Below are 21,674 nucleotides of genomic sequence, written 5' to 3' on the forward strand. Positions count from 1 at the left end.
AGCAGCAATGGGATAATGAACTGTTGTTGTTATGTTGATTGAGGAATAAATATTGGCCAGGACACCGGGGATAACTCCCCTGCTCTTCTTCGAAATAGTGCCGTGGGATCTTTTACGCCCACCTGAGGGGACAGTCGGAGCCTCGGTTTAATGTCTCATCCGAAAGACGGCACCTCCGATAGCCTAGATTACGTGCTTATGTCTCGTGGAGTGAGAATTGAACCCACAACCTTCTGACTCAGAGGCAAGAATGCTACTCACTGAGCCACAACTGACACCGTGTACACACAGAAATGTTAAGTGACTTCTTTATAGTACTGCGGCTAAGGTCAGTGCTGATGGACTTTTATAGATGTACCCACTACACCCCGGGACCTGCAGCTGCCCCTGACTTCAAATGGTTTTCTTTCGATTTGAGAAAGGCTACGACGAGTTGAAAAGAAAGAAAGACTTGCATTTCTATCGCGAGCACCGGACATCTTAAAGCACTTTACAGCCAATCAAGTACTTCTGGAGTGTAGTCAGTGTTGTAATGTGGGAAACGCGGCAGCCAATTTGCGCACAGCAAGCTCCCACAAACAGCAATGTGATAATGACCAGATAATCTGTTTTTCTTATGTTGATTGAGGGATAAATATTGGCCAGGACACCAGGGATAACTCCCCTGCTCTTCTTCGAAATAATGCCGTGGGATCTTTTACATCCACCTGAGAGAGCAGATGTCTCGGTTTAATGTCTCATCCGAAAGATGGCAGCTCCGACAGTGCAGCACTCCCTCAGCACTGCACTGGGAGTGCCAGTCTGGATTGTGGAGTGGGACTTGAACCCACAACCTTCTGACTCAGTGATTATCTCCTTGTTACACATGTGTACACTCGACATGAATATCAGTGTGCAATGTGTGTCAATGCCAGACTATATTGCATGTGAATATTCATATACATTTTCCAAAAATGTCAGGAACTATTCTACAGATCGACTGCTCTGTATCGTACCAACATGTTGGAGCAGATACTGTTAATTTACTCACCAAGGTGTCAAAATTTGGCCACGCCCCGTTTGGGGGGTGGTAACCGAGGCGAGGCGGGACTTCCTGTGCCCGGCGTGGAAATCGTTCCCCGGCCGCAAAATTGGGGTTCCCGAGAGGAAGTGAAGCGCAATGTCAGTTGCTCCACTTCCTCTCGGGGGCGGGGCTAGGGCAGTAAGCGCGCGAGTGTTGCAGCGCTATGCGGCCTCCCAGCGTAGCGCCAGTGAGAGTACAGGACCCTCCCCTTCTGTTCAGTGGCTGGCACGCTGCGAGCTCTGCAGTGGGGGGGGGGCCTGCTCCGCCATTCAATGAGATCACGGCTGATCACCTACCTCAACTCCACTTTCCTGCACTATCCCCATATTCCTGGATTACCTTAAATCCAAAAATCTATCGATCTCTGTCTTGAATATATTCAATGACCCAGCCTCCACAGCCCGCTGGGTTAGAGAATTCCAGAGATTCACCACCTTCTGAGTGAAGAAATTTCTCCTTATCTCAGTCCTAAATGGCCGACACCTTATTCTGAGACTGTGACCCCTGGTTCTAGACTCCCCAACCAGGGGGAAACATCCTCCCTGCATCTACTCTGTCAAGCCCTGTAAGCATTTTGTATGTTTCAGTGAGATCACCTCTCATTTTTCTAAACTCTGGAGAATATAGGCTTAAAACACTAGTTAGGCCACAGCTAGAGTACTGAGTGCAACATCACAGGAACAATGTGATTACACTAGAGAGGGTACAGAGGAGATTTACGAGGATGCTGTCTGGACTGGACAATTTTAGCTATGAGGAAAAATTGGATAGGCTGGGGTTTTTTCTTTGGAAAAGAGGCTGAGGGGAGACCTTACTGAGGTGTATAAAATTATGAGGGACCTAGATAGGATGGATAGGAAGGACCTATTTCCCTCAGCAGAGGGGTCAACAACCATGGGGCATAGATTTAAAATAATTGGTAGGAGGTTTAAAGGGGATTTGAGGGGAAATTTCTTCACCCAGAGGGTGGTGGGGGTCTGGAACTCACTGCCTGAAAGGGTGGTACAGGCAGAAACCTTCACCACATTAAAAACTACTTGGATGTGCACCTGAAGTGCTGTAACCTACAGGGCTACGGACCGAGAGCTGGAAAGTGGGATTAGGCTGGATAGCTCTTAATCGGCCGGCATGGACACGATGGGCCGAAATGGCCTCCTTCTGTACTGTAAATTTCTATGATTCTATAATTCTAGTCTACTCAATCTCTCCTTATAGGACAATCCCCCCATCCCAGGAATCAGTCTGGTGAACCTTCGTTGCACTCCCTCTATGGCAAGTATATCCTTCCTTAGGTCGTCATAGGTAGTCCCTCGAAATCGAGAAAGACTTGCTTCCACTCTAAAAGTGAGTTCTCAGGTGACTGAACAGTCCAATACGGGAATTACAGTCTCTGTCACAGGTGGGACAGACAGTGGTTGGAGGAAAGGATGGGTGGGGAGTCTGGTTTGCTGCACGTTCCTTCCGCTGTCTGCGTTTGTTTTCTGCATGCTCTCGGCAATGAGACTCGAGCTGCTCAGCGCCCTCTGGAGGTAAGGACACCAAAACTGTACACAATACTCCAGGTGTGGTCTCACCAGGGCCCGATATAATTGCTGCCACTCTGCCCATGGCTGCCGCTCACTGCTCCTTTTAGGCAGTGTACCACGGCAAGGTACAGCGCGAGCTGGTGCAGGAGGGCACCGGCAGCGAAGAGTGACGTCATCAAGGTCCAGGTCGGTGATTGGAGCGTGGGCAGATACAGCAGGAGCAGCGAGATCGGGGCGAAGGAGCGGCGAGAGACTGTAGAGGGACGTGATCGGGGCCCAGGAGGGGCGTGAGTTCGGGGCCCAGGAGAGGCGAGGGCCCAGGGGCAGCACGGGCCAGCCCACACTGCGATATGTGCGCACACTAGGTCCGTGCAGCAGAGCTGGGCTTCAGTCGTCTTGGTTACTGGACCAAGACCTAGCTCTGTCAAACACGTTAAAAAAAATCCACGCACAGGCATCTTCCACCCTTCAGGATGTAGTTCAGGACCTGGAATATTAGGTCCTTCATTGAAACACCTGCAAACTCATCCTTTTATGGCATGGAAGCAAGTCATCCTCATTTTGAGGGACTGCCTATGATGATATAATTGCCATAAGATGTCTTTACTCTTATACTCAAAACCTCTTGCAATAAAGGCCGACATACCATTTGTTTTCTTTCTAGATTACTGAGGTGATCCACAATCTAACGCTTCCAGTGGGGCGTTTATTTTGTGAGATCATTTTAATGCAGCCTATATCTATTTTCTGAGGTGCTGTCCCTGTGGAATCATCGCTCTGTGCTGACGTTGTGGAGGAGAGCTGGAACCCCCTGGCCTTCTGACTGAGCCAAGCCTGCACTCACAGCGGCCCGAAACAGAGCCAAGATCCTGTGCTACTTGCCCAAATGTCCCCGGGTTAGCCGAGCGGATTCAGGGTCCCCACCTTGTCATGCTGTAACTGGGGAGCCTGGCTGGCTCGTGGCTCCACCTCATTCCAGACTCTGTTGAGGAAAGCCACTGCGTACTGACCCCGACACTGAGGCCGCAGCTCATTCAGCAGCTCATCCGCCCGACCTGAGGAAGCAACGGACAGAACATAGAGTCAGGGAGGCACGTTGACAAGGCAGCAATTGATAGCCGTTAGCAGCTTTCAACGTCTGTACAGCGCTAACAGATCTCAATCGGCAAGAAAGGTCGGTGATAATTACTCCCCTTCTACTTTTTCTTACCCTCTCTCCACAGAATAACAACAACTTGTATTTATATAGCGCCTTTAAAGTAGTGAAACGTCCCAAGGCGCTTCACAAGAGATCAAAAAAATATTTGACACCGAGCCACAATAAGGAGAAATTAGGGCAGGTGACCAAAAGCTTGGTCAAAGAGATGGGTTTTCAGGAGCGTCTTAAAAGAGGAAAGACATGTAGAGAGGCGGAGAGGTTTAGGGAGGGAGTTCCAGAGCTTGGGGCCCAGGCAACAGAAGGCACGGCCACCGATGGTTGAGCGATTATAATCAGGGATGGTCAAGAGGGCAGAATTAGAGGAGCGCAGATATCTCGGGGGGGGTTAGAATCATAGAAATTTACAGCACGGAAGGAGGTCACTTCGGCCCATCGTGTCCGCACCGGCCGACAAAGAGCTATCCAGCCCAATCCCACTTTCCAGCTCCTGGTCAGTAGCCCTGTAGGTTACGGCACTTCAGGTGCACAACCAAGTACTTTTTAAATGTGGTGAGGGTTTCTGCCTTTATCAACCTTTCAGGCAGTTGTTGACCCCTTTGCCAAGGGAAACAGGTCCTTCCTGTCCACTCTGCCTGGGCCCCTCATAATTTTATATACCTCAATAAGTTCTCCCCTCAGCTTCTTCTGTTCTATCCAGTCTTTCCTCATAGCCAAAATTCTTCAGTCCAGGCAACATTCTTGTAAATCTCCTCTGAGGACTCTCTAGTGCAATCACATCTTCCCTGTAATGTGGTGACCAGAACTGCACACAGTACTCCAGCTGTGGCCTAACCAGGGTTTTATACAATTCAAGCATAACCTCCCTGCTCTTGTATTCTATGCCTCGACTAATAAAAGCAAGTATTCCATATGCCTTCTTCACCACCTTATCCACCTGGCCTGCGACCTTCAGGAAAGGGGTACTGAGGTGAATGATCAGCCATTCATCATAATGAATGATGGTGCAGGCTCAAAGGGCCGAATGGCCTACTCCTGCACCTATTTTCTATGTTTCTATGTTTTCAGGGATCTGTGGACATGCACTCCAAGGTCCCTTTGTTCCTCAACACTTTTCAGTGCCTTACCATTTAATGTGTATTCCGTTGCCTTGTTAGAGATCCCCAAATGCATTACCTCACACTTCTCCGGATTGTGGGACTGGAAGAGATTTCAGAGATAGGGAGGGGCGAGGCCATGGAGGTATTTGAAAACAAGGATGAGAATTTTGAAATCGAGGCGTTGCTTAACCGGAGGTCAGTGAGCACAGGGGGTGATGGGTGAGCGGGAATTGGTGCGAGTTAGGACACCGGCTGCCGAGTTTTGGATCACCTCTAGTTTACGTAGGGTAGAATGTGGGAGGCCAGCCAGGAGTGCGTTGGAATAGTCAAGTTTAGAGGTAACAAAGGCAGCAGCAAATGATCTGAGGCAGGGGCGGAGACGGGCGATGTTACCGACGTTACGGAGAACATTCTGAGACATATTGAGCTTGCATTTCTACAGCGCCTTTCATGACCTCAATATGACCCAAAGCGCTTCACAGCCAATAAAGTTCTTTTTAAAGGGCCGTCACTGTTGTAATGTGGGAAAGCAGCAACCAACTTGCGCACAGCAAGCTCCCACAAACAGCAATGTGATAATGAACAGATAATCTGTTTAGTGATGTTGGTTGAGGGATAAATATTGGCCCCAGGACACCTGCTCTTCTTCGAAATAGTGCCATGGGATCTTTTACATCCAGCTGAGAGAGCAGACAGGGCCTTGGTTTAACGTCTCATCTGAAAGACGGCACCTCCGACAGTACAGCTCTCCCTCAGCACTGCACTGGGAGTGTCAGCCTAGATTTTTGTGCTCAAGTCCCTGGAGTGGGACTTGAACCCACAACCTTCTGACTCAGAGGCGAACCATTTTGAAGGACATTGTTTCCACTGGTTGGTGAATCAGTAATAAGGCAGGCAGGCGGGGGAAGACACTGGAAAAATAAAGGAGGACGTTAGTTAAATTCACAGAGATGCTTGTTCTGTATCACAAGCAGCGATTGAGGCAGAGAATGTGATATAATTTATAAAGGTAATTGGATATGTAGTTTAAGAACTAGCCCCAGCACTACACAATCGGCAAAACTGCCTCCATCCGTACTGTAAATTTTATGCATCAGTTCTCCAGTAAACCCATCAGACAACCCCCAGTAAACCCAGCACAGCCCCCAGTAAACCCAGCACAGCCCCCAGTAAACCCAGCACATTCCCCCAGGAAACCCAGCACATTCCCCAATAAACACAGCACATTCCTCCCAGTAAACCCAGCACATTCCCCCAATAAACACAGCACATTCCCCCCAGTAAACCCAGCACATTCCCCCAGTAAACCCAGCACATTCACCCAGTAAACCCAGCACATTCCCCCAGTAAACCCAGCACATTCCCCAATAAACACAGCACATTCCTCCCAGTAAACCCAGCACATTCCCCCAATAAACACAGCACATTCCCCTCAGTAAACCCAGCACATTCCCCCAGTAAACCCAGCACATTCACCCAGTAAACCCAGCACATTCCCCCAGTAAACCCAGCACATTCCCCCCAGTAAACCCAGCACATTCACCCAGTAAACCCAGCACATTCCCCCCAGGAAACCCAGGACATTCCCCCAGTAAACCCAGCACATTCCCCCAGTAAACCCAGCACATTCCCCCCAGTAAACCCAGCACATTCCCCCAGGAAACCCAGCACAGAGCCCAGTAAACCCAGCACAGCCCCCAGTAAACCCAACACATTCCCCCAGTAAACCTAGCACATTCCCCCCAGTAAACCCAGCACATTCCCCCCAGTAAACCCAGCACATTCCCCCCAGTAAACCCAGCACAGAGCCCAGTAAACCCAGCACATTCCCCCAGTAAACCCAGCTCAGCCCCCAGTAAACCCAGCACATTCCCCCAGTAAACCCAGCACATTCCCCCAGTAAACCCAGCACATTCCCCCCAGTAAACCCAGCACATTCCCCCAGTAAACCCAGCACATTCCCCCAGTAAACCCAGCACATTCCCCCAGGAAACCCAGCACAGAGCCCAGTAAACCCAGCACATTCCCCCAGTAAACCCAGCACATTCCCCCAGTAAACCCAGCACAGCCCCCAGTAAACATTGTACATTGTACATTAATGATTTAGACAAGGGGATTAAATGTAGTATCTCCAAATTTGGGATGACACTAAGTTGGGTGGCAGTGTGAGCTGCGAGGAGGATGCTATGAGGCTGCAGAGTGACTTGGATAGGTTAGGTGAGTGGGCAAATGCATGGCAGATGAAGTATAATGTGGATAAATGTGAAGTTATCCACTTTGGTGGTAAAAACAGAGAGACAGACTATTATCTGAATGCTGGCAGATTAGGAAAAGGGGAGGTGCAACGAGACCTGGGTGTCATGGTACATCAGTCATTGAAGGTTGGCATGCAGGTACAGCAGGCGGTTAAGAAAGCAAATGGCATGTTGGCCTTCATAGCGAGGGGATTTGAGTACAGGGGCAGGGAGGTGTTGCTACAGTTGTACAGGGCCTTGATGAGGCCACACCTGGAGTATTGTGTTCATTTTTGGTCTCCTAATTTGAGGAAGGACATTCTTGCTATTGAGGGAGTGCAGCGAAGGTTCACCAGACTGATTCCCGGGATGGCGGGACTGACATATCAAGAAAGACTGGATAAACTGGGCTTGTATTCACTGGAGTTCAGAAGAATGAGAGGGGATCTCATAGAAATGTTTAAAATTCTGACGGGTTTAGACAGGTTAGATGCAGGAAGAATGTTCCCAATGTTGGGGAAGTCCAGAACCAGGGGCCACAGTCTGAGGATAAGGGGTAAGCCATTTAGGACCGAGATGAGGAGAAACTTCTTCACCGAGAGAGTGGTGAACCTGTGGGATTCTCTACCACAGAAAGTTGTTGAGGCCAATTCAGTAAATATATTCAAAAACGAGTTAGATGTAGTCCTTACTACTAGGGGGAATCAAGGGGTATGGTTAGAAAGCAGGAATGGGGTACTGAAGTTGCATGTTCAGCCATGAACTCATTGAATGGCGGTGCAGGCTCGAAGGGCCGAATGGCCTACTCCTGCACCTATTTTCTATGTTTCTATGTTTCTATGTAAGCCCAGCACATTCCCCTAGTAAACCCAGCACATTCCCCCACTAAACCCAGCACATTCCCCCAGTAAACCCAGCACATTCCCCCAGTAAACCCAACACAGAGCCCCCAGTAAACCCAGCACATTCCCCCAGTAAACCCAGCACAGAGCCCAGTAAACCCAGCACATTCCTCCAGTAAACCCAACACAGAGCCCCCAGTAAACCCAGCACATTCCTCCAGTAAAACCAACACAGAGCCCCCAGTAAACCCAGCACATTCCCCCAGTAAACCCAGCACATTCCCCCAGTAAACGCAGCACTGAGCCCAGTAAACCCAGCACAGCCCCCAGTAAACCCAGCACATTCCCCCAATAAACCCAGCACATTCCTCGAATAAACCCAGCACATTCCCCCATTAAACCCAGCACATTCCTCCAGTAAACGCAGCACATTCCCCCAGTAAACCCAGCACATTCCTCCAGTAAATCCAGCACAGTTCCCAGTAAACCCAGCACATTCCCCCAGTAAACCCAGCACATTCCTCCAGTAAATCCAGCACAGCCCCCAGTAAACCCAGCACATTCGCCCAGTAAACCCAGTACATTCCCCCAGTAAACCCAGCACATTCCTCCAGTAAACCCAGCACATTCCTCCAGTAAACCCAGCACATTCCCCCAGTAAACCCAGCACATTCCTCCAGTAAACCCAGCGCAGCCCCCCAGTAAACCCAGCACAGAGCCTAGTAAATCCAGCACAGCCCCCAGTAAACCCAGCACAGGCCCCCAGTAAACCCAGCACATTCCCTCAGTAAACCCAGCACATTCCCCCCCAGTAAACCCAGCACATTTCTCCCAGTAAACCCAACACAGCCCCCCCCAGTAAACCCAGCACAGCCCCCAGTAAACCCAGCACAGCCCCCAGTAAACCCAGCACATTCCCCCAGTAAACCCAGCACATTCCCCCCAGTAAACCAAGCACATTCCCCCCAGTAAACCCAGCACATTCCCCCCAGTAAACCCAGCACATTCCTCCAGTAAACCCAGCATAGCCCCCAGTAAACCCAGTACATCCCCCCAGTAAACCCAGCACATTCCCCCCAGTAAACCAGCACATTCCCCCAGTAAACCCAGCACAGCCCCCAGTAAACCCAACACAGCGCCCCCCCCCCAGTAAACCCAGCACAGCCCCCAGTAAACCCAGCACATTCCCCCCAGTAAACCCAGCACAGCCCCCCAGTAAACCCAGTACAGCCCACTCCGTAAAGCTCTCCAACCAATGATTAGCAAAGTGAGATGTAAAAGCCTGGTGTTTGGGGGGAGTCTCCCCGGGGGTTGCTTGCGGCGAATACTGTTATAAAATGTTTATATTAGCGCAGTAACAGGGCAGCCACACCTGCAGTGCTCTGCTTGAATGTAAAGGTCACGCAGGAGAGGGTGGAGGGTGAGTGGGTTGTTTTGGAACAAACAGCAGTTGCTGGTCCTGGTGTAGTGGGCAGAAGGTTTGCTGTATAAACCCAGGAACTTGTCTGACTCGTTCACTGAACATTCCCAGAGCTGATTGGTCTCCTGCGCCGAGGACAGAGTCTCCACACCGATTCAATACATTTATCTTTATCAGTAATTGTCCTCCTCCATTACAGGCAAAAAGTTTCAGCGTTTAGCCAGGACCCCCGAATTTGGACTCTAAACTTATCATTAATTGGTGCAGATGTGACGGAGCCAAAAGGACATTTGTACTTCACAACAACAATAAAGTGCATTTATAAAGCGTCCTTAACGTAGTAAAACATCCCAAGGTGCTTCACAGGAGAGTAATGACACAAAATTTGACACCGAGCCACATGAGTAGATATTAGGGAGATAACTAAAAGCTTGGTCAAAGAGGTAGGTTTAATATAAGAACATAAGAATTAGGAGCAGGAGTAGGCCATTCGGCCCCTCGAGCCTGCTCCGCCATTCATGGTTGATCTTCTACCTCAGCTCCACTTTCCTGCACTATCCCCATATCCCCTGATTCCCTTAATATCCAAAAATATATCCATCTCTTAAGGAGCATCTTAAAGGAGGAAAGAGAGGTAGAGAGGCGGAGAGGTTTAGGGAGGGAGTTCCAGAGCTTGGGGCCCAGGCAGCTGAAGGCACGGCCGCCAATGGTTGAGCGATTATAATTGGGGATGTGCAAGAGTGCAGAATTAGAGGAGGACAGGGATCTCGGAGGGTTGTGGGGCTGGGGGAGAAAACAGAGATAGGGAGGGATAGGAAATTAAAATACGTTTGGAAATTTACTTCAGAGGTTTTAATGGAAGAAACATGCTTCAAGTGGGCTTGATAATGAGATGTAAACCCAACAACCAAATCACAGACCTAGCAACCAAATCACAAGCCGAGCAACCAAATCATAGGCCTAGCAACCAAATCACAGATCTAGCAACCAAATCACAAGCCGAGCAACCAAATCACAGGCCTAGCAACCAAATCATAGGCCTAGCAACCAAATCACAGGCCTAGCAACTAAATCATAGGCCTAGCAACCAAATCATAGGTCTAGCAACCAAATCACAAACCTAGCAAACAAATCATAGGTCTAGCAACCAAATCACAATCCTAGCAACCAAATCATAGGTCTAGCAACCAAATCACAGTCCTAGCAACCAAATCATAGGCCTAGCAACCAAATCACAAACCTAGCAAACAAATCATAGGTCGAGCAACCAAATCACAGTCCTAGCAACCAAATCATAGGCTTAGCAACCAAATCACAGACCTAGCAACCAAATCATAGGTCTAGCAACCAAATCATAAGCCCAGCCAAAGCCAGCAACCAGCCACAGGCCCACCCGGTTCAACAATCAACCACAATTACCATGGTTACAGGGATGGTACATTGTATGAGGTGGTGTGGAAAGGAAGAATGTGACCACCAGATCTCTCCTGGCAATTTTTTCCAGTTTGAATTATGTGGTTGGCAAGCAGGTAAATTGGTGATGGTGAGTCACATCACGCGATGTGAACAAGTATTATTAAACTTTGCATCACATTTGAACCAAGATTACTGATTCCAAACGAACCCTAGTCTTCACTTGGGTTAAAATAAGTCACGGTGATATTGGAGCTAATTGGTTCCTGTCACGAAGCTTCCCTCCAAGACAGAACAATGGCTGTTTACTTACCATGCATCTAATAGAGTCCCCTTAACAATAGGAGTACGAGAGTTACAGAGACAGAGAGACGCACACATACAGATGTAGAGTGAGAGTGAGACAGATATACCGAGAAAGCTACATGCACAGAGAGAGACCAGGAGAGATAGACACACACACACACATACATACACACACACAGAAAGAGACAGACAGAGAAAAGAAAGATACACAGGAAGACAGAGAAAAAGAGAAAGGTACAAACAGGCATTCAGACAAAGCCCCAATGCAGCAAGCGACCAAGGAGCCCTAACAAAATCGATCAATGGGGTTAAAGGGAATCCTCTCCTGTGGTTGGAGTTCAACCCAAGACACAGGAAGATGGTCGTGCTTGTTGGGGGCCAGTCATTGCAGCCCCAGGGAGTTCCTCAGGGCTGCCTCCTCGACCCAAACATCTCCAGTTACTTCATCAATGACCTTCCCTCTGCCGTAATGTCTGGAGTGGGCTGTTTGCCCACAGTTCCACAATATTCACAGCCCCTCTGGTAATGAAGCAGCTAATGACAGCCTATAGCAGGGCCTGGATAATGGCCAAGCTCGGGCTGACAATTCATCACCATAGGCAGTCCCTCAAAATCGAGGAAGACTTGCTTCCACTCTAAAAGTGAGTTCTCAGGTGACTGAACAGTCCAATATGGGAATTACAGTCTCTGTCACAGGTGAAGGAAAGGGTGGGTGGGGAGTCTGGTTTGCCGCACTCTCCTTCCGTTGCCTGTGCTTGTTTTCTGCATGCTCTCGGCGATGAGACTTGAGGTGCTCAGCGCCCTCCCGGATGCTCTTGCTCCACTTAGGGTGGTCTTTGGCCAGGGACTCCCAGGTGTTAGTGGGGATGTTGCATTTTATCAGGGAGGCTTTGAGGGTGTTCTTGAAATATTCCCTTTGCCCACCTGGGGCTCGCTTGCTGTATAGGAATTCTGAGTAGAGCGCTTGCTTTGGGAGTCTTGTGTCAGGCATGCGGACAATGTGGCCCACTTAACGGAGCTGGTTGAGTGTGGTCAGTGCTTCGTTGCTGGGGATTTGGCCTGATCGAGGACGCTAACGTTGGTGCGTCTGTCCTCCCAGGGGATTTGCAGGATCTTGGGGAGACCTCCTTACAAAGGCCTTTGACATTGTTAACCGCGAGGGACTATGGAGCGTCCTCCTCCGTTTCGGCTGCCCCCAAAAGTTTGTCGCCATCCTCCGCCTGCTCCACGACGACATGCAGGCCGTGATCCTGACCAACGGATCCACCACAGACCCAATCCACATCCAGACAGGGGTCAAGCAGGGCTGCGTCATCGTGACAACCCTCTTCTCGATCTTCCTCGCTGCAATGCTCCACCTCACACTCAACAAGCTCCCCGCTGGAGTGGAACTAAACTATAGAACCAGTGGGAACTTGTTCAACCTTCGTCATCTCCAGGCCAGATCCAAGACAGTCCCATCCTCTGGGCTGACAAGTGGTTGCTAACTTTCACTCAACACAAGTGTCAACTAATGACTATCTTAACCAGGAAAATCCTAACCACCTCCTCCTCATCTTCAGCAGCACCATTATTTAAGGTCTTCTTATTTAAGGAGGGATATACTTGCATTGGAGGCAGTCTCAGCAACAACAACAACTTGTACTTATATAGTGTCTTTACCGTAGCAAAATATCCCAAGGTGCTTCACAGCAGTGTTGTAAGACACAACAAATAAATTTGGCACCGAGCCACAAAAGAAGAAATGACCACAGGTGACCAAAAACAGAGGTAGGTCTTAAGGAGCGTCTTAAAGGAGGAAAGAGAGGTAGAGAGTTCAGAGAAGATTGACAAGGCTGATTCCTGGGGTGAACAGGTTGTCTTATGAGGAAAGGTTGAGCAGGTTGGGCCTATACTCATTGGAGTTTAGACGAATGAGAGGTGATCTTATTGAAACATATAAGACTCTGAGAGGGCTTGACAGGGTAGATGCAGAGAGGATGTTTCCCCTCGTGGAGGAATCTAGGGGTCATAGTTTCAGAATAAGGGGTCGCCCATTTAAGACGGAGATGAGGAGGAATTTCTTCTCAGAGGGTCATGAATCTTTGGAATTCTCTCCCCCAGAGAGCCCTCCGTCTCGCTACCTCTCTTTCCTCCTTTAAGATGCTCCTTAAAAACCACCTCTTTGACCAAGCTTTTGGTCACCTGCCCTAATATCTCCTTATGTGGCTCGATGTCAAATTTTTTGTTTTCTAACACTTGTGTGAAGCGCCTTAGGACCTTTTACTACATTAAAGGTGCTATAGAAATACAAGTTGTTGTTGTAATACCCATCTCAGCTCAGTGACCAATCAGGAGTAATGCCCATCCCAGACAGGTGACTGACCCAGGGCAGTGAGGTTGCTTGAAGAGCACTGACTGACCCGACACCTGGTTGAGACTGAGCTGTGTACCCCAGGTTTCTGCCACTCATGATTTTCTGGATAGACTCTGGTTCAGGTTTTTGATGGACAGAAATTTGCTGACCTCAGAGACCACAGTCAGCCACCCTCCCCCCCCCCCCGTTTTTCCCCAGAATCCCCCCACGCACCCTCAGGGTCTGGAGGCCTCAGCTCAAAAACCTGTGCTTTGATGGACCTCTTTCACCTGTGCTATGAATGCTGGGATAGCTCCACCTCCATGGTGCGCTCCTGTTTCCTGTCAATCTTCAGGAACAGAAAGGAACGCCGTAGAGGAGAGAGAATTTCCTTCATTGCAACAGTGACTAGATAGAGAAATAGTTAATCGCTTCGGGACGTCCTGAGGTTGTGAAAGACACTGTATAAATGCGAGTTCTTTCGCTTTTAGGTTGCAGTTTTACACCGTGTAACCTGTGTTTCATTGTGCATGTGCGGGCCAGGATTTTAGCTGCTGCTCCTACCTTAATGAAATTGAGCAAAGCAGAGCTCCTTGTACGTGGGTCCTGCCATCGGCTGTGAAAGAAAGAAAAATTGAAGGAAGGAAGGAAGGAAGGAAGGAGGGAAGGAGGGAAGGAGGGAAGGAAGAAAGAAGGGAAGGAGGGAAGGAAGGAAGAAAGGTTGGTTGGAGGGAAGGAGGGAGGAAAGGAAGGAAGGAAGGTAGGAAGGAGGGAAGGAAGAAAGAAAAATAAGTTGCATTTATATAGCGCCTTTCACAATCTCAGGATGTCCTAATCCGCTTTCCAGCCAATGAAGTACTTATTTGACGTTGTAGCCACTGTTGTAATGTGGGGAAAGCATCTGCTCGTGGCTACAGCAGACGTGACCCGCAACCAGAATGGGAAGATTGTCCGGGAGTGCCCCTGTCAATGGTTCCTGGACGTTGTTTAAGCTTAAGAAACAAGAAAGGCAACGAACTCGGTAATGTTGGTTAGCTCGGCAACAATCTGGAGTCTACAGCCTGCAGGTGAGAACCTCAGGCTGGAATTTGACTAAGTCCAACAGCTCTGCTGACTGTTCAGAACCTGTATCACACTTCCAGAGATAGCCACTACCTGTATCTCACTGACACAGAGATAGCCACTACCTGTATCTCACTGACACAGAGATAGCCACTACCTGTATCTCACTGACATAGAGATAGCCACTGCCTGTATCTCACTGTCACAGAGGTAGCCATTACCTGTATAGCCACTACCTGTATCTCACTGTCACAGAGATAGCTACTACCTGTATCTCATTGACACAGAGATAGCCACTGCCTGTATCTCACTGTCACAGAGATAGCCACTACCTGTATCCCACTGACACAGAGATAGCCACTACCTGTATCCCACTGACACAGAGATAGCCACTACCTGTATCCCACTGACACAGAGATAGCCACTACCTGTATCCCACTGACACAGAGATAACCATTACCTGTATCTCATTGACACAGAGATAGCCACTGCCTGTATCTCACTGTCACAGAGATAGCCACTACCTGTATCCCACTGACACAGAGATAGCCACTACCTGTATCCCACTGACACAGAGATAGCCACTTGTATCAGCTGTGGCTCAGTGGGCAGCACTCTCACCTCTGAGTCAGGAGTTTGTGGTTTAATATCCCACTCCAGAGACTTGAGCACATAAATCTAGGCTGACACTCCAGTGCAGTCCTGAGGGAATTACTGCCTTTCAGATGAAAAATTAAACTGAGACTCTGTCTACTCTCTCAGGTAGATGTAAAGGATCCTATGGAACTATTCTGAAGAAAAGCAGAGGAGTTCTCCCCTGTGTCCTTGGTCAATATTTATTCCTTAATCAATATCTAAAACAGATGGTCTGGTCATTATCAAGTTGCTGTTTGTGGGAGCTTGCTATGCGCAAATTGGCTGCCACGTTTCCCACATTACAACAGTAACTCCACTCCAAAAAGCACTTCATTGGCTGTAAAGTGCTTTGGGATGTTGTGAAACGCGCTATAGAAATGCAAGTCTTGTTTTTGTATCTCACAGTGGCAGAGATATTCCATACCTGTGTGTTATGGCACAGGCTGCCGGAGATGTGATGTGGTAACACACAAAAAACAAGGTCTCACCGACCTCAAAACAGACTTCGGGGAGTTTGCCAAGAAATGGGATTAAACAAACAGATAATGCTGTCAATGCGCAGCAAATGATAAAAGGCAGGGTTATTATTGCAGGTGCCCCAGTGGAAGTTGACAGATTTGCTCACATACCCGATATTGCCTGCGATTTCGCTGGCTGCAAGTTGTCCTGACAGTGCAGGAGTGCCCATGTGTGGGATATATTAGCATCCCACAACAATTGGGTCTATGGTGCACTGTCCCTGCCCTTCAATGCAGCAAGCGATGCCGCCCGGTATTTAAGTGACTAAACCCCTTCCTTACCTCGCAGGTAATCCCGCATTCGGTGGTCCAGCTGTGTGGAGAAGTTCAGTCCCATTGCTGCCGGGAGACGCAGTCCGACCCCAGAGAGAGGGAGAGGAAATGGCAGTCACCAAACGTCGCTCTCCTTCTGCCTATTACTAGTCATTCTCAGCTGGAGTTACTTCGGTTCTCGGAGGGTGAGGCAACCTGCTCAGCATCATTCGCAACCACCTGTCAGCCCAGTGACTCAGCTCATGAATATGCAAAGTTTGTCTCACATTACCACTAATAACAACAGTTGGACAGTCAGCCCGGCAATGTTCCTTTGGAGATATTTACATTCCCTCCCTTGCCTCGGGGTTTTGAAGTGTGGCGACGTCATGCACAAAATATAACTCCCTTGCCAACTGTTCCTATACTTGATAATTGCTGTAACCCTGAAGCAGTCAGGTACTGTACTGCTGCCCACTGCCTGGTCCTAATCTCACAGTCGCTGCCCAGTGTTGTACTGCTGCCCACTGCCTGGTCCTAATCTCACAGTCGCTGCCCAGTTTTGTACTGCTGCCCACTGCCTGGTCCTAATCTCCCAGTCATTGCCCAGTGCTGTACTGCTGCCCACTGCCTGGTCCTAATCTCACAGTCGCTGCCCAGTGCTGTACTGCTGCCCACTGCCTGGTCCTAATCTCACAGTCGCTGCCCAGTGTTGTACTGCTGCCCACTGCCTGGTCCTAATCTCCCAGTCGCTGCCCAGTGCTGTACTGCTGCCCACTGCCTGGTCCTAATCTCCCAGTCACTGCCCAGTGCTGTACTGCTGCCCACTGCCTGGTCCTAATCTCACAGTCGCTGCCCAGTGTTGTACTGCTGCCCACTGCCTGGTCCTAATCTCCCAGTCGCTGCCCAGTGCTGTACTGCTGCCCACTGCCTGGTCCTAATCTCCCAGTCACTGCCCAGTGCTGTACTGCTGCCCACTGCCTGGTCCTAATCTCCCAGTCATTGCCCAGTGCTGTACTGCTGCCCACTGCCTGGTCCTAACCTCCCAGTCACTGTCCAGTGCTGTACTGCTGCCCGCTGCCTGGTCCTAATCTCCCAGTCATTGCCCAGTGCTGTACTGCTGCCTAGTGCCTGGTCCTAATCTCCCAGACATTGCCCAGTGCTGTACTGCTGCCTAGTGCCTGGTCCTAATCTCCCAGTCATTGCCCAGTGCTGTACTGCTGCCCACTGCCTGGTCCTAATCTCCCAGTCACTGCCAGTGCTGTACTGCTGCCCACTGCCTGGTCCTAATCTCCCAGTCACTGCCCAGTGCTGTACTGCTGCCTAGTGCCTGGTCCTAATCTCCCAGTCATTGCCCAGTGCTGTACTGCTGCCTAGTGCCTGGTCCTAATCTCCCAGTCATTGCCCAGTGCTGTACTGCTGCCCACTGCCTGGTCCTAATCTCCAAGTCACTGCCCAGTGCTGTACTGCTGGCTAGTGCCTGGTCCTAATCTCCCAGTCATTGCCCAGTGCTGTACTGCTGGCTAGTGCCTGGTCCTAATCTCCCAGTCATTGCCCAGTGCTGTACTGCTGCCCACTGCCTGGTCCTAATCTCCAAGTCATTGCCCAGTGCTGTACTGCTGCCCACTGCCTGGTCCTAATCTCCAAGTCACTGCCCAGTGCTGTACTGCTGCCCACTGCCTGGTCCCATTCCCACAGTCACTGCCCAGTGCTGTACTCATGCCCGCTGCCTGGTCCCATTCCCACAGTCACTGCCCAGTGGCCATATTGTCCACATGCCCGATGCTAGACTCCCGAAACAAGCGCTGTACCCCGAGCTACGTCACGACAGGTGAGCCCCAGGTGGGCAGAGAAAATGATTCAAGGACATTCTCAAAGCCTTCTTGAAGAAATGTAACATCCCCACCCACTCTTGGGAATCCCTGGCCCAAGACCGCCCAACTTGGAGGAGAAGCATCCGAGAAGGTGACAAACACCTCCAGTCTCTTCGCCGGTGTGATATATTCACCGAGCACAGCACACACAGCTTCCTAACATGGCAGGCAGCTCTCTCGGAAGTCTCCGGAAATCTGCCTAGTTCTGTTTATTATTAATCCTGCACTTGCAGTACACAATACGTCCACATCCACAGTGTGGAGCTACAAACATTACAAGCTTACAGACATTACACTTCTCCCTCCTTAATGAAGAAGCCATCATAACAAATATCATACATAACTTTCATGTTTATACATAACACAGGATATAAACTTATTTTTTTTCCATATTTACAAATTTAACTTTACCACTTGTTTTCTGTTTTGAAGAGGATACCTTCGCTCTCGAACAGAACCTTCCAAACATGGTGTCGAATCTAAACTCATTCGAGGCTCATCCTCAGGAACGTTTTCCTCCACGGAATTTCCTTGATTTTCATTTGAACTCACTCTAACTTCAGGCTCTTTGTTTTCCTGACTCGGACTCAGACTTTCATTCTGATTCTCTCCTGGATTTGTTTCCAGTTCATTGGATTTAGGATTTGCTACTGGTGTATCAAAACTATCTGATGAGTCAGAAATAATTGAATCATTCCCACCTTCAACTCCTTCCATGTCTGTAGGTAAAATATGATCAATATGAACAAACCTAACCTGTCCATTATCAAACAACTTTACCAAATATATGCGAGGACCACATATCTTCACCACTCTTCCTGGTAACCACTTTAACCATTTATGGTGATGGTTCTTCACTCTCACCTTCTGGTTTAATTTCACACTTCTCTCTTTTACTCTACCTCTATCATGATTCTCCTTCTGTCTTAATTGTGTCTCTTCTATGGACTGTGCCAAATTTGGCTTTAACAACGAGAATCTGGTTCGTGGCTGTTGTTTGAGAAACAACTCTGCTGGTGTTCTACCAGTAGTTGTATGAGGAGTATTTCGATATATAATTAAAAAATTAGCCAATTTGTGATCCAATGACAACTGTCATTTCCTTGGATTTGGATCTAACATTTGTTTTATGAGGGCACGTTTTACAATTTGCACAGTGCGCTATGCTGCACCATTCGAAGCAGGATGGTATGGTGGAACCTTGGTATGTTCCACACCATTTTTGCGCGTGAATTTTGAAAATTCTTCTGAACGAAATTGTCCATTATCCAAAACAATTTCTTCAGGGAGGACAAATGAAGAAAATAATTTTTGTAAAATGTCCAATGTTTTACTTGTTGTTATTTTCCACATTGGAAACACCTCAACCCACTTTGAATGGCTATCAATCACAATGAATAATTGTTGTCCTTCTAACTCAGCAAAATCAATATGTAGCCTTTGCCACACCCTGGGAGGCCATTTCCATGGCTGTAATGGTACTGGTGGTGGTTGCTTGCTTACCGATTGACATGTCGTACACTGACTCACGATGTACTCTATATCTTTATCAAGACCTGGCCACTATAAATAACTGCGTGCAAAACTCTTGGTCAAGCACATTCCCAGGTGCTGGTCATGGAGGTCTCCTAATAATTTGGACCTGAATTTATTTGGTATAACCATTCTTGCACCCCACATGATACAATCTTTATCGACAGATAATTCATTCCTACAAATGAAGAATGGATGTTTATCTTTGTCTGTTACCTGGTTTGGCCATCCATTTGCAATATAATCATACACCTTTGACATCACTGGGTCACGTATGGTTGCTCTACCAATCTCTTCAGCTGTGACTGTCAGTTCATCAATGTATGAAAAATAGAACACTTCTTCCCTATCGGGTGTAACTTGTGATGGGGAAGGCAATCTAGACATTTCATCAGCATTACTGTGATCAGCTGATCGTCTATATTCAATATCATATGTATATGCTGACAAAATCAAAGCCCATCTCTGCATTCGGGCTGTAGCTAATGTTGGAACTGGGGATTTTGGATGGAGGATTGCTGTTAGGGGCTTATGGTCCGTAACGATGGTAAACTTACAACCATACAAGTATTTGTGAAACTTCTTGATCCCAAAAATTAATGCCAAAGCTTCCCTTTCAATTTGCGCATAATTACTCTCACTGGCACTGAGAGTGCGTGAAGCAAAAGCAATTGGTCTCTCCTCCCCACTACTTAATACATGAGAGATTACTGCCCCAACTCCATACGGAGAGGCATCACATGCTAGCTTAATCTCCTTAGATATGTCATAGTGAACTAACATGGTGCTCTCTACCAATTTGCTTTTGCACTCCTTGAATGCTGTATCGCATTCTTTTGACCACTTCCAAATGACCTGTTTTTTCAAAAGTTCATTCAGTGGATGTAATACTGTAGCCAAATTTGGTAGGAACTTCCCATAATAGTTCAAAAGACCCAAGAATGAACAAAGTTCAGTGACATTCCTGCGAGTGGCTGCATTTCTAATTGCATCCAATTTTTCCTTGGTTGGATGTAAACCATCTTTGTCTACTCTGTATCCTAAGTACTCCACTGAGTTTTTAAATAACTCACACTTACGTACTCTGTGCTTCTCTAGCTGTTTGAGGACTTCATTCAACATGTTATTATGAATTTGCTTATTTGGTGCTGAAATTAGAATGTCATCCAAATAACATACTCCCCCTTCAATACCTTGCAAAATCTAGTTCATCACCCCTTGGAATATGGCAGGGGCGGAACACACTCCAAATGGTAGCCTATTAAATTGATATAGGCCTAGATGAGTATTTATAGTCAATCATGACTTGGACTCCTCATCTAGTTCAAGCTGTAAGTAGGCATTCGTAAGATCCAGTTTTGAGAAGATCTGACCATCTGTCAGTGTTCTGAACAAATCTTCTATATTCAGCAATGTATTAGGGACATTACCCTCTAGAACCTGGTTTCCGGTTACCTTATAATCACCACACAATCTTACCTTACCATCGGACTTAGGTACAACAACAATGGGTGTAGCCCAATAAATCGATCTATCTTACAAATAATGTTCTCAGTCTCTAATCTTTTTAGTTCTTGCTCAACTTTCTCCTTGAGTGCATATGGTACGGAACGTGGCTTGTAGTAAACCGATCTAGCATTCTTCGAGACCCTGACACACGCCTTGAAGCCTTGGATCGGACTGCCCGATTCACAGAACACCTTCGGATACTTCTTGATAACCTCATCCATTGATGAAAATCTCGTGTCCACACAGAAAATCTTACTCCAATCCAGCTTCAGTGAGCTCAACCAATTTCTTCCTTGTACGGCAGACTTGTCTCCTTTCACTACTATTAGAGGCAAGTTCTGAAATTGATCTTTATACTTCACTGGTACGGTGATAAGACCTACCACAGGAATTTTCTCTCCGGAGTAGCCTTGCAGCTCTATCTTGGATTTCTCCAGTTGGAAATCACGCAATTTGTCGAGGTACAGTGACTCCGGTACTGCACTCACGGATGCACCCGTGTCGATTTCCCTTGGTATCTTGAATCCCGCAACATCTATGTGGATTTTGATGCTTTCGGAATCGCTGTCCGTTAACCTCGTGCTCCTGATGACGTGTAACTCTAACATCTCGTCTTGTTGTTGTTCTTCCATGCTATGTAGTCTCTTTGGATTTCTACTCATAGCTTTGAACGCTGGACTCATAACTTTGAAAACTGGTTTAACCTTCAGTCGGCATGCCTTCGCAATATGCCTAGTCTTTCTGCAGAAGAAATACTCTGCCTTCACTTTGAGCAATGTATTGTCCCAGGCACCTACAGCATGACTTCGATGCTCTGTGAGAATTTCCAGTTTCTGAGACTTTCGGACATGCCCGTCTTTTACTTTGAACTTGCAGGTGATTTACCTCGGTTGAC

The 21,674-nt window shown here is 48.0% G+C and overlaps 1 protein-coding gene across 1 annotated transcript in view; it reads right to left on the minus strand.

Annotated features, from left to right (window-relative positions):
• LOC139237850 (protein Niban 1-like) overlaps positions 1-15,948 on the minus strand; it is a 186,296-nt gene extending 170,348 nt beyond the window's left edge. The window contains exons 1-2 of the mRNA XM_070867074.1: positions 15,894-15,948; positions 3,514-3,644 (exon numbers count right to left, since the gene is read on the minus strand). Coding sequence (XP_070723175.1) covers positions 3,514-3,644; positions 15,894-15,948 — 186 coding nt within the window. The remainder of the gene's footprint in view (positions 1-3,513; positions 3,645-15,893) is intronic.
• Positions 15,949-21,674: the final 5,726 nt, after the last annotated feature.

The sequence above is a fragment of the Pristiophorus japonicus genome, chromosome 24 (genome assembly GCF_044704955.1).
Source record: "Pristiophorus japonicus isolate sPriJap1 chromosome 24, sPriJap1.hap1, whole genome shotgun sequence".
In the NCBI taxonomy this organism is placed as follows: domain Eukaryota; kingdom Metazoa; phylum Chordata; class Chondrichthyes; family Pristiophoridae; genus Pristiophorus; species Pristiophorus japonicus.